Here is an 18,531-nt window from a genome sequence, read left to right as displayed (position 1 = left end):
TACACTGACTAACTATTCCAAATGCTCTCTGCTCTGGGCTCCATTTGACAAGCAGTGCATCTGTGTGTCATTATACAGAATGGCATCGGCTGGCAAACCTTTCCTCCATTGTCACATGCATTTGTCAAACACTGTAGATGTATATGAGTAGGAGACAGACTTAGACAGACCTGGCATTTCACAAAATCATATGGGGGGGGGGGGGGGGGGGTTCTGCTCCCCCTGAAGTCATTAAGGGCGTGAGGGAAGGTTCATACATTTGGCTGTAAATGACCTGACAGCAGCACCCTGTCAACACGTCACCTGACCCACCTAGACACAGCCGCTAGAGTTATTGTTTGGTGGTTGTGGAGGATTTTGGGCGACCACAGCAAAAAATACAGTCGCTTTCCAATACTTTTAGCATTAGGAACAAGCTGAACTATTTTGGATTAATATCTAAGAGACCTTTTTGTGTTTAAAGTGAAATGAACAGTGAGTATTAATACAAGAATCACATGTATTTGAGAACATGCTTTAAACTAGGCATTAAGTATTGAAACAAGACCAAATCAATTGCAACTACAGATATTTAAGCCTGGAATCATTTTACATTAACTCAACCTTAATTACTAAATTGTGATGTTTTAGATGTTTTTGACGCTTTTATTCATTTAATTTCTAAATTAAAATACATCCAGGTTTAAAAATGAAGTTCAGCATGACTCATTCTTTGGCACTGGATTATTTTTGTAGTAGTCATGGTTTAGAATATGATCATGCTAGATAAGATATGTTTTAGTTGAATTACATTATATTATTTGTGTTGAAAATGATATTCCCTTGTATAAAAAATAAATCATATAAATAAATCATAAACATATCTAAATCAGGATTACTCAAATATGCATGAATCACTCATAATACACCTCGAGAGCACTAGTACAGATGTGTAATACTGCTGAGTCAAACTGCTCTTACTTCCTGATGTTGAGGTAGCCAGCCTTCTGGATGAGAGTTCTGTTCACAGATTGCTGGTCGTGGTCTGGAGTGTACACACTGTCGTCTACAGAGAGCAGCTCCCTCTGAGAGCCCCTCATGGCTTCTGCTTCACTGTCCAGCTGAGACTGAATACTGATGAGAAAAAACAGGGCTAGTTCATTTTAAACAGCGTGCAGTGGTCCATAGTTATTCCTCACTTACCTTATGCATCCCGAGCATCCTAATTATTACACAGTGAGTTTATAAGCACTGTATACAACTTTCAGAGGCCTGTCACTGTGATGCAGAACAAGTGATTTTCAAAGCTCAGAGTTACTTTTACAATAGAACTGTGCTGAGGAAAAACTAATTTGAGTTTATTGGTTGTGGTCAATAAACTATTTGATTGGCATGTGCTTGTACAGTGCCGTCATTAAGTCAGTTCAAATGCAGCCCTTTGCAATAGTGAAAGAGGAAAGAAAGTAGTACATGGATGAACTTATTCAGGAAAGCCAGGGATCTAAACTACAACCGTTTTAAAGAAAGTTCTGGGTAATTATATAGTGCATATTTTACATTTCAACCTAACAGCCAACAGGCAGATTGAGCCAGCAGCATTGAAGAATGGGTCAAATGTAGAGGACACATTTTTTGACTGGGACAATACAGTGTACCTTAAGAGTAATTTAATCTATTCTTGAATTATAGATCATTTGCTTGAATGTTTAAATGCTATATACTGTATACCTTTGTGTCATTTTGGACACTGAGGTGAGAAAGTTGTCCATCTTCTTTGACACCAGCTCGATTCCTTTTTTGAAGAAGTTGATCTGAGAGAGACAGACAAAATACACATCATATATCAACTTTTTCACAATCTTTATGAATAAAATAAGACAATTCCCCTGGAGGTCAAATTTGCAATGCCTCCTCCTCATTTGCTGGTACTTTGCTTCTGGCAGTCCAACTGCCAGCCAATGAGCTGGTTTCATCTTGGATTAGTCTGAAAAACCGGTCCTATATTCTTTTATTTTTTAGGATTTAAAGTTTTGGTGGTGACTATAGAAAGTTAATTCTGTCAAAACTACTGGTTTCAGCTTCCTGTTTAAATGCCCATTTTGCACACTTCAATATTCAAAAGAAGTATAATAGGTTCATTAGGCCCGAGCGCCAGAAGTTGGTGAAGGGCCTATTAGTATTGCAAAGCAATGCTCCTAGTAGACTGTTGTTCGTCGCCCCATGGCACGAACAGCAGTAGCCTGAGCCATATTTATCACTGCTAAAATGAATGGAAGTCAGTGGAAGGTCAGGGGGCGACCCCGACGAGATGGTGCAGACGTGCCCGTCACTCACCAATGACTCCACGGTGACGTGGGGAAAGTCGAGAGCTTTCAAAAAACTTATAATATGCTGTTCCGATGTTTTCGGATATATTGTTTTTGCTAAAAATATTATTATTTTTAGGCCCGAGCCCTGACAGGGCATACGGCCTATTGCTTTCGCTACGAGAAGCAAATGGGGAGCGACGACCGCATGGCCGAATGAGAGAGGACGACATGCATCTTTGTCCTCGGTCGCCCCCGGCACAAACAGCAGTATCCCAGTAACCCACGCCCAAGGCTTGAGCCATATTTATCAGTGCTAAAATGAAAGGAAGTCAATGGGGGGTTCAGAGGGCGACCCCAACGAGATGGTGCAGACGTGCCCGTCACTCACCAATGACCCCACGGTGATGTGGGGAACGTCGAGAGCTGTCAAACAACGCATAATATGTTGTTCTAATGTTTTCGGATATATTGTTTTTGCTCAAATTAGACACAAGCCCAAACAGGGCGTAGGGCCTATTGCTTCCGCAATGCGGAGTGAATGGGGAGCGACGTGCGCATTGGCGAATGCGACACGACGACATGCAACTATGTCCAGGGTCGCCCCCGGCACAAACAGCAGTATCCCAGTAACCCACGCCCAAGGCCTGAGCCATATTTACTACTGCTAAAATGAATGGAAGTCAATGGAAGGCCATGGATGACCTCGACGAGATGGTGAATGACGAGCGCGTCAGTGCCCGTCACTCACCAATGACCTCACGGTGACGTGGGGAAGGTCAAGAGCTTTCAAAAAATTTATAATATGTTGTCCTAATGTTTTCGGATATATTGTTTTTGCTCGAAAAATTATTATTTTTATTATTATTAGGCCCGAGCCCCGACAGGACGTAGGGCCTATTGCTTCCGCTACGCAGAGCGAATGGGGAGAGACGAGCGCATGGCCGAATGCGACAGGACGACATGCAACATTGTCCTCGGTCACCCCCGGCACGAACAGCAGTATCCCAGTAACATACGCCCAAGGCCTGAGCCATATTTACTACTGCTAAAATGAATTGAAGTCAATACAGTCCCTGACAAAAGTCTTGTCGCTTATCCATTTTGTAGAAACAAAAGCTTACAAAAACAAAACTTTTGTCTTGCCAAAATCTGACCTTTCTGTGTTCATTAAATGATCAATCTTTCTTCAGTGAAGCAAATTTATTTTAGTTTACTGAGCATAATTTGGGAGGGTTTTAGCTTTCATATGAGACATTTCTAAAACCAATCGATTAATTTAAAGTCAAGTTATAAGCTTTTGTTTCTACAAAATGGATAAGCGACAAGACTTTTGTCAGGGACTGTAGAAGGTCAGGGGGCGACCCCAACGAGATGGTCCAGACGCGCCCGTCACTCACCAATGACCCCACGGTGACGTGGGGAAAGTCGAGAGCTTTCAAAAAATGTATAATATGTTCTTCTAATGTTTTTGGATATATTGTTTTTGCTAAAAATATTATTATTAGGCCCGAGCCCAGACAGGGCGTAGGGCCTATTGCTTCCGCTAAGCGGAGCGAATGGGGAGTGACGTGCGCATGTCCGAATGCGACACGACGACATGCCACTATGTCCACGGTCGCCCCCGGCACGAACAGCAGTATCCCAGTAACCCATGCCCAAGGCCTGAGCCATATTTACTACTGCTAAAATGAATGGAAGTCAATGGAAGGTGATGGGTGACCTTGAAGAGATGGCGAATGACGAGCGTGTCAGTGCCCGTCACTCACCAATGACCCCACGGTGATGTGGGGAAGGTCGAGAGCTTTCAAAAAACGTATAATATATTGTTCTAATGTTTTCGGATATATTGTTTTTGCTCGAATTATTAGGCCCGAGCGCCAGAGGCTGGCGAAGGGCCTATTAGTATCGCAAAGCGATGCTCCAAGTGGCCGAAAAATGGAATGGCGCAACGTGACTCGCCCGTAGTGACCAGGGACCCTCGCCATCACGTAGCAATGCACCAGAGGTTTCCGAAAATGTATAGTTTGTCGGCCAAAAAAAAGCGGAACATTGTTCTCGCATTAGAATATTATTCTATTCTTTCTTATTATTTTTCTCCTAACCAACTCACCCATTTTTCACCCATTAAACAATTTTGCCATCTGGTAAAACTCGCGCTTCCCTACGTTTTGGCTATTTTCATTTTCCAAAAATAAATAAAATGGCTCGTCAGCGCCCCCAAACGACTCAAAAATGCATTAGGGAATACGAATGACACCAAAAAAAATGTGCATGTACAATCATGAAATTTGAAGTCGATCATGTCAAGACAAGGAAAAAATATTATTACACCAACACCGGCAGTAATATTGGCTGAAAGTTTGATAAGCTTTTACAAACTTCTCGTTAGCTGATTTTTTTGATAACTGTCACGCGAAGCTGCAAAATTTGGTCAAAGTTTTGGTGAATTTCAAGGTGACATTATTTGCTCCTATTCGCACATACTTAGTCCGATGTGCTGAAATTTGAATCACTAATGCGTGATCTCAGTCTGAATATAATACACTATAAAACATATGAAAAAACACTATAGCGCCCCCTACCATAGACATGAAACGTCAACATTATCAGATCTGCACCAAATTTGGGAATCAAATTCTATGCATAATTACGAGCAAAAAAGTATATTATGGACATGGCGAATTTTTCACTGTTGGCCAGCAGGGGCGCTAAAACTCCTCCCAAAAATAGAAAAAAATATATTACACGCACATGCTTAGTCCCATCATGCTGAAATTTGAATCACTAATGCATGATCTCAGTCTGAATATAACACACTATAAACCATATGAAAAGTGAACACTATAGCGCCCCCTACCATAGACATGAAACGTCAACATTGTCAGATCTGCACCAAATTTGGGAATTACATTCTATGTATGATTACGAGCAAAAAAATATATTACAGTCATGGGGAATTTTTCACTGTTGGCCAGCAGGGGCACAAAGACTCCCCCCTAAAAATATTGAAAATAGTATTACACGCACATGCTTAGTCCGATCATGCTGAAATTTGAATCACTAATGCATGATCTCAGTCTGAATATAATACACTATAAAGCATATGAAACATGAACACTATAGTGCCCCCTACCATAGACATGAAACGTCAACATTGTCAGATTTGTACCAAATTTGGGAATTCAATTCTATTAATAATAATTACTAGAAGCAAAAACATATATTACTGACATGGGCATTTTTCATAGTTGGCAGCAGGGGGTGCAAAGAACATTTAAAGGCGCGCTATGTAATTTCGCCATTTGCAGGCACATAGTTTGCGGGCATGGCCTTTAGGGAATCGTGTTGGTGGGGCGCATGAATTGCGGGCGTGGTGTTCGTGGGCGTGGCGTTCACGTGCGCGGCATTCGCGGGCGAGGGCCGTTCGACGCCGCTTGAGGCTTTAATTATTTCTTCTTTCTTTCTTATTATTTTTTTCCTAACCAACTCACCCATTTTTCACCCACTAAACAATGACGAAAAGTCCTGGAAATTTTTCCATCTGATAAAACTCCCTACGTTTTGGCTATTTCCATTTTCCAAACATAAATAAAATGGCTCATCAATGCCCCCAAACGACTCAAAAATGCATTAGGGAATACGAATGACACAAAAAAAAAATTTGCACGTACAATCATGAAATTTGACACAGAAGTCGATCATGTCAAGACAAGGAAAAAATATTATTACGCCAACACCGTGAGCTCCACTAGGGGGCAGCAATATTGGCTGAATGTTTGCTAAGCTTTTACAAACTCCTCCAAGGGCGTTCACCCGAACGAGCTAAAATTTGGTCCACATTATCGCAAGACATGGAACATCAAAAGTTATCCACATTTTTCACACACGTCTTACGGTCTCTGAGCAGTGAAGCAACAAAAAATGCACACAATTTTGTAGATTTACAAATTGCTCCCATTTGCTCAAACGAACTCTGATTTCAATAAAATTTGAAACAGTTGTTAAACTCTCTGCCCTGAAGATACTTAATGTGAAAATTATTAATTTGGCACATTAGTGCCCCCTATAGATTGAAACAAAATTTAATATGGAAGAAAATCATTTGTTCCCAAATAGTTACTCACACATTTCTGAAATTTTGCACAAAATTCCATTTTGGTATCCTGATCCAAAGATCAGTGACACCCATGTCATATTTTTTATGGCATTGCCATAGCGATGACATAAACTCTCCATTGGTAAAATCTACAAATTCTGGCACAAAACTTTGGCCGATTTCACTCAAATTTGAATCGTTGATTGACACCCCGACTCTGAACAGATTTATAAAACAAAATCTCAGATGGGTGCAATAGCGCCCCCTAGGCAAATTGCATGGTAGTACAAACATTTACTTTGTTGTAGACATACAAAATTTGGTACACAGATTCATGACATGGTCTTGATCAAAAAAGTCAATGACGACCCCATGCCATTTCCCATCGTGTTGCTATGGTGGACAGGCCAAACATCTGCCCTCGCCAATAGGATGCCCAACAAAAACTTTGGCGTAACCAAACCAAATTTGGTACACAGATGCATCATGGGAATAGGAACAAAAAAGTATATCACGCGGTTGCTAGGCAACCAACAGGAAGTCGGCCATATTGGATTAATTGTGCGACCTATCCTCGTACTTGAACGAACTCGTCCTAGGGTGTTTGACCCAGACTCACCAGAATCATTCTGTATCATCTAGACAAGTGGGACATTAAAAGTTGTTAAAAGCTTTTTAAAAGGTCAAACGGTGTAGCCGTGGCAACCGTGCAAATTTCAGGTTCGTTTTTAAGGCTTACCATCAAACTTCAACGACTGATAATTTGCACAAAGTTCGCCGATTTCACTCAAATTTTAATCCTGAGTTCACACCTCAACTCTGAACAGATTGATGTAAGAAAATACAAAAATGGGTGCAATAGCGCCCCCTGGAAAATTTGTATGTAAGAATAAGGTCTTATTTGTCACAGATATACAAAATTTGGTACCCACATTTGTGACATGGTCTCGATTAAAAAACTCAATGATGTTCACATCCCATTTACATTGTGTTGCCATGGCAGCAAGCCAAAACTGTCTTTACACAAACGCTGGCGTAGCCAAACCAAATTTCGTAGCCAGATGCATCATGGCAATAAGAACAAAAATGTATTTTGTGACCATGCCTCTTTACAAACCGGAAGTCCGCCATCTTGTATATTTTTTTTTGCCAAATTTTGAAAATTGCAGGGTTAAATTAAGATTTATAGGGCTAGGGTTGGAGCTATGGTTAGGATTACGATTAGGGTAAGGTTTAAGATTAGTTTTATTAGGATCAGTGTGAGGTGTGGCATTTGTGGGGCGCGGCGTTTGCGGGGCACGACGTAAGCACGCGCGAGGGCCGATGATTGCCGCTTGCGGTTATATATTTCTTTCTTATTATTTTTCTCCTAACTAATTCACCCATTTTTCACCCAGTGAACCATTGCCACCCAGTGAGATTTTGCCATCTGGTAAAACTCATGGTTCTCTAACTTTTGGCTTTTTCCATTTTGCAAAAATAAATAAAATGGCTCGTCAGCGCCCCCAAACAACTCAAAAATGCATTAGGGAATACAAATGAGGGCCAAAAAAATTTGCATGTACAATCACGAAATTTGACACGGTAGTTTATCATGTCAAGACAAGGACAAAATATTATTATGCCAACACCGTGCACTCCACCATTGGGAAGCAGTATTGGCTTAAAGTTGGCTAAGCTTTTACGAACTCCTCCGAGGCCCAAATTTGGTTCACATTATCTCAAGAGGTGGAACATCAAAATTTATCAAAATTTTTCACACACGTCTTACAGTCTCTGAGCAGTGAAGCCACAAAAAATTCACACAATTTTAGAGATTTACAAATTGCTCCCATTTGCTCAAACTAACTCAGATTTCAATGAAATTTGAAAAAGTTGTTAAACTCTCTGCGCTACAGCTATTCATTGTGAAAAAAATTAATTTGGCCCGTGCCCCCTATAGATTGAAACAAAATTTAATATGGGAGAAAAATTTTTTTTTCCCAAATAGTTGTTCAAACATGTCTGAAATTTTGCACAAAATTCCATTTTGGCATCCTGATCTGAAAGTCAATGACACCCATGTCATATTTTTTATGGCGTTGCCATAGCGATGACATAAACTCTCCATGTTATTCCATTAGTAAAATTGACAAATTTTGGCACAAACTTTGACCGATTTCACTAAAATTTTAATCGTGGGTTCACATCTCGACCCTGAACAGACTGATGTAAGAAAAGTGGGTGCAATAGCGCCCTCTAGAAAATTTGTATGGAAAAATAAGGTTTTATTTGTCATAGATATACAAAATTTGGTATTCACATTTGTGACATGGTCTCGATTAAAAAAACTTAATGACACCCACACCCCATTTACATTGTGTTCCGATGGCAACAGGCAAAAATTCTGTCCTTGCCAATGGGACGTCCTTACATGTCCTTGGCGTAGCCAAACCAAATTTGGTAGCCAGATGCGTCATGGCAATAGGAACAAAAATGTATATTGTGACCACGCCCTTTACAACCCGGACGTCCGCCATCTTGGATTTTATTTTATTTTTTAATAAACACTTGTAAATTTTTTTTTAATTAATGGGTTATGTTAAGAGGTAGGGTTAGGGTTGGGGCTATGGTTAAGATTACGACTAGGGTTAGGTTTAAGCTTAGGGTTATTAGCGTTAGTGCAGGGTGTGGCATACTGAAGGGCATGGCATTCTGAAGGGTGCAGCGTTTGCGGCGTTTGTGGCGTTTGCGGCATTTGCAGGGCATGGCATTGGCACGCAAGGGCCGATCATTGCCACTTGCAGCTATATTTTTGTTTTCATTTGTTAAATGCAATGGCAACTGAGCAAATTATTCATCACTCTTACCCATAGACTGTATAAACGGACATAAATAGGAAGTGAGCACGGGTGTACCTCCGGCTCCAATTGATTTAATACTGAAAAACTGTTGCCCCTCTCTCTATAACAGGTTTTATTTTGCTATTTTGTCTGTAAATCAATATATGAACATTAAGAACAGACCAGGTCAGGCCATTCAGGTTTTGCTTTTGCCAGCCTCAACGAGCTTCATTTGACTGGAGCCCAATACTATGGGTGACATCACACTCCATTTCTTTATACAGTCTATACTTTTACCTTACAGTGAACTATGCAAGGAATTTGTTTTGTCTGTCTAGATAATGACTATTACAGAAACGTGTACCAAGAACAGGTATATTGTACAGAAAAATTCTGAAATTTCTATTACGTGCTCAAAAGTTTTAAAATGACTAAAATCACTGCAAAACTTTCAACTTTGTAATTCGCTAAAATCACTATTGCCCTTTTTTGCCAGAGGTTACTATGTGTCAAGTATTGCCCTAGTAAGATCTTATAGTATGTGATTTTTTCATGCCACACTCATTTTCACTCAGTCTCTATTTAAATGTGATTTGAATAGTACCCGCCGCAGAGAGCAGCTGTACCTGTGCTTGTGTGTACCCCAGCATTGGTTCCAGCATGGCCACTCTCTTCCTGTACTGGAGAGCGTTTAATGCACAGTAATACTGCAAGGAAGACTGGTGCTGCTTCCTTCGGGTATAGGCCACTTCCTTAATTAAGTCCGTCTTCATCTGAAACACAGGAAAGGGTTAAAATGCAAATGTAGACAAGCCTCATATGACATCTATTTGGTTTCACAGTGCTCATAGGTATTCAAATGCTTTGGCTCACAAACAAATAAGAAGAGACTTTGCATAATTGAAAACAGGAAGCAAGAAATCAGAGCAACTTTCACTATGCCTAAAAATATCCTCTTTGATCTTTCTTTAGAACTCCTGTTTCTTGGCATCATCTACATCCTCCAACTCATATAGTCACTGCCCCTCCTCTCTACTATATATTCACTCTCCTTCGTCTGATAAATGATTATATATATTTTTATATAGCGCTTTTTCACCTTCAAGGCACTCAAAGCACTTTTACATCAAGGACCCACTCCTCAATTCACACACAAATTCATACATTGGTGTACGGAGACACTGGGGGCGAGATGGGTTAAATGTCTTACCCAAGGACACAATGACAGCAATCATCTGTGGTATCAGGAATCGCATCATCAACCTGTGGGTCAATGGATCTGACTGCTCTCCAAATTACATTTATGTCGAGAGCGGGATTTGAACTACCAACTAGGCCCTGACCGATATGGATTTTGTTGTGGCCGATATGATACCGATATAATGGGAGTTGGAGCTGCCAATAGCCGATATAATTGCTGATATATTTTGTGATAAAAAAAAAAAAAAATTCACTGTAAATCTTTAATTGTTTAAAAAAAACTTGGATTTTAAATTGGGTTTATTTAGGCAACATTTATTGTTATTCTGCCTCTTTACGTCATATTTACAGACAGTACGTCGGCCTAATGGCATTTTTGCATCACATTCTAGCTAGAAGTGATGGGTATTACAGTTCTTTTCAGAGAACCAGCTCTTTTGGCCCTGCTCCCTAAAAGCAGCTGGCTCTTTCGGCTCCCAAGCGGCTCTTCAGGTTGCTTTGTTGCAACCAGGACTAAACCAGGACTAAACCAGGTCTAAAGCAGGTCTAAAGCAGGACTAAACCAGAACTGAACCAGGACTGAGTGTCAGGACTCGGTCTCTATCTCTCTCTCTCTCCCTCTCTCGAGCCCAAGATTAGTCCTGGTTTATTCATTTTATGCTGAATTACAGCCAAACATGCACGTTTTTTTCTCTCCTATGCACACACAACTTTCTGAAAGTTTTGTTTTCAGTCGCTGCCCACTGTCAAACTACCACGAGTCTGCACGCGGCGTGAAGACAAAAAAAGTGAGAGAAAGAGAAAACACAGCTCCCAATAAGAATCAGGCTCCTGTCGTTCGCTTCAAAGAGCCGGCTCTAAGAGCCGTTTCATTCGCGACCGACCCATCACTACTAGCTAGTAAAGAAACTACCTCTATTATCCTTTAGCCGTAAATGCGTGTGCGCCCTGGTAATTAATTATATGCGCAAATGCGGGTCCAGTAACAAATATACGGCCAATATAGTCACAATTTACAATAGGCGAATAGAAAACAGCCTGTTTATGTGTGGGAGCTACAGCAGCTAATCGCTAGCCAATGAGAAAGAACCAAAACTAGCTTCAAAGTCAACATATTTCCAACACTCACCACTCACACAGGCTCCTCCTCACATCACAAGTCTGCATTAATAAATGTCCTTTTAATCCAGACTCAAACCGATTGTCCGTAAAAAGAAAATAATCACAGTGTTGCGCACATGGATCTATGACTGCAGGTGTAAACAAGAACATGTGAGTGACGTGACTCTGGGGGTGTGTTCAGGGACAGTACGAACACACACACAGACAAATGACTCCGCAGATAAATACTGATACGGAGCCACATATTAGGACATTTATCTGTCTGTAAACTGGATTAAATTAACATAATGTAGAGAGTCTAAGCTTTATAACAAAGTATATCATGCCCACGTGAAATATATATAAATAAATATATCGGCCAAACGATATATTGGTCGGGCTCTACTACCAACCTTCGGATTGGTGGACAAACATGCTATATTCACTGTCCATCTTCTGTACCATACATTCAATGTCCCTCCTCTGTACCTCTTATTTGTTGATGTACTGGAAAAGTCTGTGCAGGTGGAACAATAGGCTATTCACACTAGGTCATAAAACCGGCAGAGGTTTAGAAACATGTGGATGACAACTTTCTTTGGGCTCTGTTGGCGAAAGTAACTCTGACAAAATCTGGGAAAAAATGTGATTATCTTCATCCAGATGTCATTGTGTTCTTTCTTTTTTCTTTTATTAATTGTCTATTAATTTGTGTATTATAATTTGTCTAATTTAAATCTAAAAACTAAAAAAAGATGTCTTTGCAGCGTTCCGTTATGTTCAACAGATCAACAGTTACAACCAGCTGCCTATAAGTGACATGGAAGGCGCGATTAGAATACTGTCCCCCATGGAAAGCTTTGGCAGGTTGTGAAGAGCGCTGCTGCTGAATCCTTGAATTTATCACATGCCCAGTGTCGGGAAGTACACCGGAAGTCGTCATCCACATGTTTCCACTTCTGGCAAGCGTGAATAGAGCCTATAGCTCCTGTTTGGTATCAAAATCCTGGTGTGGTTCTAGTTTAATTCTAGTCTTAGTCCTTGGTAGCCCTTGCTATATACAAAATTGGGTATAGTCCCTTACCTTCTCATTCTCCCTCTTCTTGGGCAGCCGGCTGTATTTGACCATAGCTGCTTCATGCTCTGCACGACATGTCAACTCCATTGGTATCAAAATATAATATAAGGAATTCTATTGAATGATCTCTTCTTACCATCTGTGGCAATGCTGTAGATTTCCTTTAGAGTGCTGATCTCTGCAATGAGATTTATATGGGGATATTAAACAAACCAAATACAGTTTTCAAGCAAACATAACGTCATGACCGACAGCTGTTAATATGTGCACTGAAGAGGGTCATCTTTGTGAGACTTACTTTTTTAGTTTTGTCATCGTTTAATCCTATTTGGGCCTGGTTTAGTACTACTTTAATCGTGGTTTAGTCCTGGTTCATTGCAGCTTGTTTGGGGTGTTACCCAGTTCACAGTGGTCAATATCCACCTGAGGTGCTTTAGACCTGGTTTAGACCTGTTTATATCCTGGTCTATTGCATGTCTATTCCAGGCATAACCCTAGTTAGACTAGGATTATTTTCACAGAAGAGAAGTCCTAGGGGCAAATTTGAGGAAAAGTCGGTAAAACATTTTTTTTTTTACATAATTTGAGGGTGCTGATTCTGAATATTTTGTTTACCAAGCTGGATTTTTGAGTTCTAAGCCTTCTAATTTGCATATGAATTTATATATATATATCCCTCCCTGAACTGCCACCTTATCGTGGTGGAGGGGTTTGAGTGCCCTAATGATCCAGGGAGCTATATTGTCAGGGGCTTCATGCCCCTGGTAGGGTCACCCAAGGCAAACAGGTCCTGGGGGACGGGTCAGATGAAGAGCGGTTCTGAAGCCCTATATGATGATGTCCACTCAGAGGCCAGCGACGTTGCTGCAACTTCGGGTCTGGGACAGGTCTCTCATTGTGGTGTCGGCCTACGGGCCGAACAGCAGCGTAGAGTACCCGGCTTTCTTGGAGTCCCTGGGAGGGGTACTAGACAGTGCACCAACCTGGGACTACTGTGTTCTACTGTGGGACTTCAAAGCCCATGTGGGCAACAACAGTGACACTTGGAGAGAGGTGATTGGGAGGAACGGCCTCCCTGATCTGAACCCGAGCAGTGTTCTGTTACTGGACTTCTGTGCAAGTCACAGTTTGTCCATAACAAACACCATGTTCAAGCACAAGGGTGTCCATCAGTGCACGTGGCACCAGGACACCCTAGGCCGGAGGTCGATGATCGACTTTGTAGTCGTGTCATCTGACCTCCAGCCATGTGTCTTGGACACTCGGGTGAAGAGAGGGGCAGAGCTGTCAACTGATCACCACCACGTTGTGAGTTGGGTTCACTGGCGGAGGAGGAAGCCGGAATGACCTGTCAGGCCCAAGCATGTAGTGAGGGTCTGTTGGGAACATCTGGTGGAGCCCTCTGTCAGAGGGGCTTTCAACTCGCACCTCCGAGAGGACTTCTCACAGATTCCTGGGGAGGCTGGAGACATGGAGTCCGAGTGGGCTTCATTCTCGGCCTCTACTGTCAATGCAGCGATGTGGCTCGGACATCTGTTCCGGATGCCTCCTGGGCGCCTCCCTCGGGAGGTGTTCCGGGCATGTCCCACCGAGAGGAGGCCCCAGGGAAGACCCAGGACACACTGGAGGGACTTTGTGTCTCGGCTGGCCTGGGAATGCCTTGGGGTCCCCCTGGAGGAGCTGGAGGACATGTCTGCGGTGAAGGAAGTCTGGGAGTCCCTGCTTAGACTGCTGCCCCCGCGACCCAGCCGCAGATAAGCGGAAGAAAATGTATGTATATATATATACTATATATATATATATATATATATATATATATATATATATATATATATATATATATATATATATATATATATATATATGCGATGAACAAGGCTCTGTTGGAATGCTACTACTACAGTAACCCTAGTCAGAGGGGTTACATGAACAGGATGTGGGAGAAATGGTTATTATGATACCCACAGTCCAAGCTAACTGCCAAACAACTAGTAGCTCAGTGTTCCAACATCCACAAACGGCAACTGCTATCACAACTAGAGATTGATGAGGTAAAACACAAATGCTAGGGCAAGGGGGAACCAGAACACCAGGTCAGAGGGGAGTTAACACCAACTCCTCAACTGGAGATTGGGTATGTAGCCCCAATAAGTATCACGCTGAGCGAGGCAGCGACTGACCTGAAAGATAAGATCATGGCCTGAATTAACACAAGGCAACCCCGGTGCCAGTTACAGAGGCTAAGTGAAGTACCATCTGAAAGTCTCCTAGAAGATGTGAATGCAGCACTGAGAGCGATCCCTACCACAACCATCACTGAAACAAATGAGCTGATATACACTTCAGCAGCAGTGATCCTAAAGGTGCTGGGCTATAAGAGCAACCATGGGAACCATGAGATACGATACCCACCATGGAAAAGACAGTTAGAGGCTAAAATCAAGGAGGCGAGAAGAGAAGTGAGCCAACTGTCAGAGGTCCAGAAAGGTGCAATGAAAAAGCAAGTACCCAAGAGGTACAACCAGATCCCCATACCTGAAGCACTCGAAACTGCCAAACAAAGGCTCTAAGCCTTGGCCAGCCGCCTAAAGAGGTACACACGAGATAAGGAAGCCATAAACCGGCTGTTCGCAACATAACCAGTGAAAGTGTATGCTCGGTGGCAGGGTAATAACACCAGAGCTGACCCACCAAGGCTGGAGGCTGAGAGGTACTGGAAAGTCATATGGGAGAGGGAGGCATCACATAACACAGTTGCACAGTGGCTGGTGGATCTGAGAGAAGACCACAGCAACCTCCCTGAACAGAATCCAGTCACCATCACAGTGGCAGACATCCAGGAAAAAGTCTCAGCTATGAAAAACTGGACCGCATCAGGCCCTGACATGATCCACGCATACTGGCTAAAGAAGCTCACTGCTCTCCATGAGCGGCTGGCAGCACAAATGAACCAGCTGCTAAGGGATGGGACTCAACCTGAATGGCTAACCCAAGGGCATACGATCCTGATCCTGAAGGATCCCTCAAAGGGTGCAGTCCCATCCAACTATCGGCCAATAACCTGTCTCTCCACAACATGGAAGCTCATGTCAGGCATCATTGTAGCTAAGATAAGCAGGCACATGGATCAATACATGAGCGCAGCACAGAAGGGCATTGGCAAAAACACCAGGGGAGCCAAGCACCAACTCCTGGTTGACCGAACAGTCGCCCACGACTGCAGAACCCATAAGACCAACCTGTGCACTGCCTGGATTGATGACAAGAAAGCCTACGACTCAATGCCACACATATGGATCACTGAGTGCTTGAAACTGTACAATATCAACAGGACTCTAAGGGCCTTCATTGCAAACTCAATGCGGTTGTGGAAAACCACCCTCGAAGCCAATGGCAAGCCACTTGCACAAGTGTCCATCAAATGTGGCATATACCAAGGAGACTCACTGTCCCCACTGCTATTCTGCATAGGTCTAAACCCCCTCAGCCAAATCATTGACCGCACTGGCTACGGATACCTACTCAGAAACGGGGCCACCATCGGTCACCTCCTCTACATGGATCACATCAAGCTGTATGCTAACAGTGAGCGAGACATCGACTCACTGATCCACACCACCAGGATCTACAGCACAGACATTGGGATGTCATTCAGGCTTGAGAAATGTAGTAGGATGGTGACAAAGAGAGGGACGGTAGACCACACAGAGGGGGTCCCACTCCCAGAGGGAATAATAGCAGATGTTGAGGACAGTGCCTTGGTATCCCACAAGCAAATGGCAACCTCGAAGAGGCAACAAGGAAAGTGGCTACGGCCAAATACCTGCAAAGAGTGAGGCAAGTTCTAAGAAGCTAGCTCAATGGCAAGAACAAGGCGCAGGCAATCAACAGCTACGCCCTGCCAGTGATCAGATACCCTGCAGGAATCGTAAGCTGGCCAAAGGAGGAGATACAGAGCACAGATGTTAAGACACGAAAGCTCCTGACCATGCATGGAGGGTTCCATCCCAAATCCAGCACCCTGAGATTGTACACAAGCCGGAAGGAAGGAGGCCGAGGAGTAATGAGTGTGGGAACCACTGTCCAGGATGAAACATCCAAGCTCCTTAAGTACATCAAGGACAAGGCCCCAACAGATGAGGTGCTCAGAGAATGTCTCACCATGGGGTCCAGAGGAAGAGATGCTGGAGGGACCATCATGGCAGGACAAGCCCCTACATGGGGCGTACCACTGGAACATAACTGAAGAGGCTGATATCAAGAAATCCTATCAATGGCTTGAGAGGGCTGGTCTGAAGGACAGCACCGAGGCACTGATCCTGGCTGCTCAGGAGCAGGCCCTGGGCACTCGAGCAAAAGAGGCCCAGATCTACTACACCAGACAAGACCCACGGTGTAGACTGTGCAAAGAGACTCCTGAGACAGTCCAGCACATAACTGCAGGGTGTAAGATGCTGGCAGGGAAAGCATACATGGAGCGACATAACCAAGTGGCGGGCATAGTGTACAGAAACATATGGCCAGTGTACGGGCTGGAGACCCCAGGATCAAGGTGGGAAACACCTCCAAAGGTTGTGGAGAATGACTGGGCCAAGATACTGTGAAACTTCCAGATACAGACTGACAGGATGGTGATGGCGAACCAACCAGACATAGTGGTGGTGGATAATTAACAGAGCAGAGCCGTGGTGGTGGACATCGCAATACCAAACGATGGTAATATCAGGAAAAAGGAACATGAGAAACTAGAGAAATACCAGGGGCTCAAGGAGGAGCTAGAGAGAGCCTGAAAAGTAAAGGCATCAGTGGTGCTTGTGGTGATAAGAGCACTCGGGGCTGTAACCCCCACACTGGAAGAGTGGCTACAACAGATACCGGGAAAACAACGAACATCTCAGTCCAGAAAAGTGCAGTACTGGGGACAGCAAAGATACTGCGCAGAACTCTCAGGCTCCCAGGCCTCTGGTAGTGGACCCGAGCTGAATGAGGGTGAGAGACCAAACACCGTGGAAGGTGAGAAACACTTTTTTTTTTTAATGTATATGTGTTTGTGTGTGTGTGTGTGTATATATATATATATATATATATATATATATATATATATATATATATATATATATATATATATATATAATGTATTAATATATTATCCATCCATCCATCCATCCATGTTCTTCCACTTATCCGCGGCCAGGTCGCGGGGGCAGCAGTCTAAGTAGGGACTCCCAGACTTCCTTGACCCCAGACACTTCCTGCAACTCCTCCAGGGGGGGCCCTGAGGTGTTCCCAGGCCAGCCCAGAGACATAGTCCCTCCAGCTTGTCCTGGGCCTCCTCCCATTGGGTCGTGCCCGGAACACCTCCCGAGGGAGACATCCAGAACAGATACCCTCCCCTCAGCTGCTCCTCTCCACGTGGAGGAGCAGCAGCTCTACTCAGAGCTCCTCCCGTATAGCTGAGCTCCTCACCCTATCTCTAAGGAAGCGCCCAGATGCCCTGCCAAGGAAACTGATTTCGACTACTTGTATCCACGATCTTGTCCTTTTAGTCATTACCCAGAGCTCATGACCAGAGGTGAGGGGAGGAACGTATACTGACGGTAAATCGAGAGCTTTGCTTTTCGGCTCAGCTCCCTCTTCACCACAACGGTCCGATACAACGACCGCATCACTGCTGATGCTGCACCGATCTGACTGTCAATCTCACGCTCCATCCTCCCCTCGCTCGTGAACAAGACCCCGAGATACTTGAACTCCTCCACTTGAGGCAGGGACTCTCCACCCACCCGGAGAGGACAAGACACCTTTTTTTGGTTGAGAACCACGGCAAACCGCCCCAGTGCTGCAGGTCCTGTTCTGATGAAGCCATCAGGACAACATCAACCACGTGTAGAGCTAGTCCAGTGTTCCACGGCCACGACGAAAACCACACTGCTTCTCCTGGATCCG

At 43.4% G+C, this 18,531-nt stretch overlaps 1 protein-coding gene across 1 annotated transcript in view; it reads right to left on the bottom strand.

The window, feature by feature from the left end:
• Window positions 1-18,531, bottom strand: part of appl2 (adaptor protein, phosphotyrosine interaction, PH domain and leucine zipper containing 2) — a 55,272-nt gene that overhangs the window by 22,367 nt on the left and 14,374 nt on the right. Inside the window, exons 6-10 of the mRNA XM_020919139.2 lie at window positions 12,722-12,763; window positions 12,592-12,650; window positions 9,833-9,979; window positions 1,708-1,790; window positions 961-1,113 (exon numbers count right to left, since the gene is read on the bottom strand). Coding sequence (XP_020774798.1) covers window positions 961-1,113; window positions 1,708-1,790; window positions 9,833-9,979; window positions 12,592-12,650; window positions 12,722-12,763 — 484 coding nt within the window. The remainder of the gene's footprint in view (window positions 1-960; window positions 1,114-1,707; window positions 1,791-9,832; window positions 9,980-12,591; window positions 12,651-12,721; window positions 12,764-18,531) is intronic.

Source organism: Boleophthalmus pectinirostris, unplaced genomic scaffold, assembly GCF_026225935.1.
Source record: "Boleophthalmus pectinirostris isolate CB_2022bp ecotype Guang Dong unplaced genomic scaffold, ASM2622593v1 HiC_scaffold_2, whole genome shotgun sequence".
NCBI classification, from domain to species: domain Eukaryota; kingdom Metazoa; phylum Chordata; class Actinopteri; order Gobiiformes; family Gobiidae; genus Boleophthalmus; species Boleophthalmus pectinirostris.
Note: the sequence above shows the minus strand (reverse complement) of the source record. Positions and strands in the feature narration are given on the sequence as shown.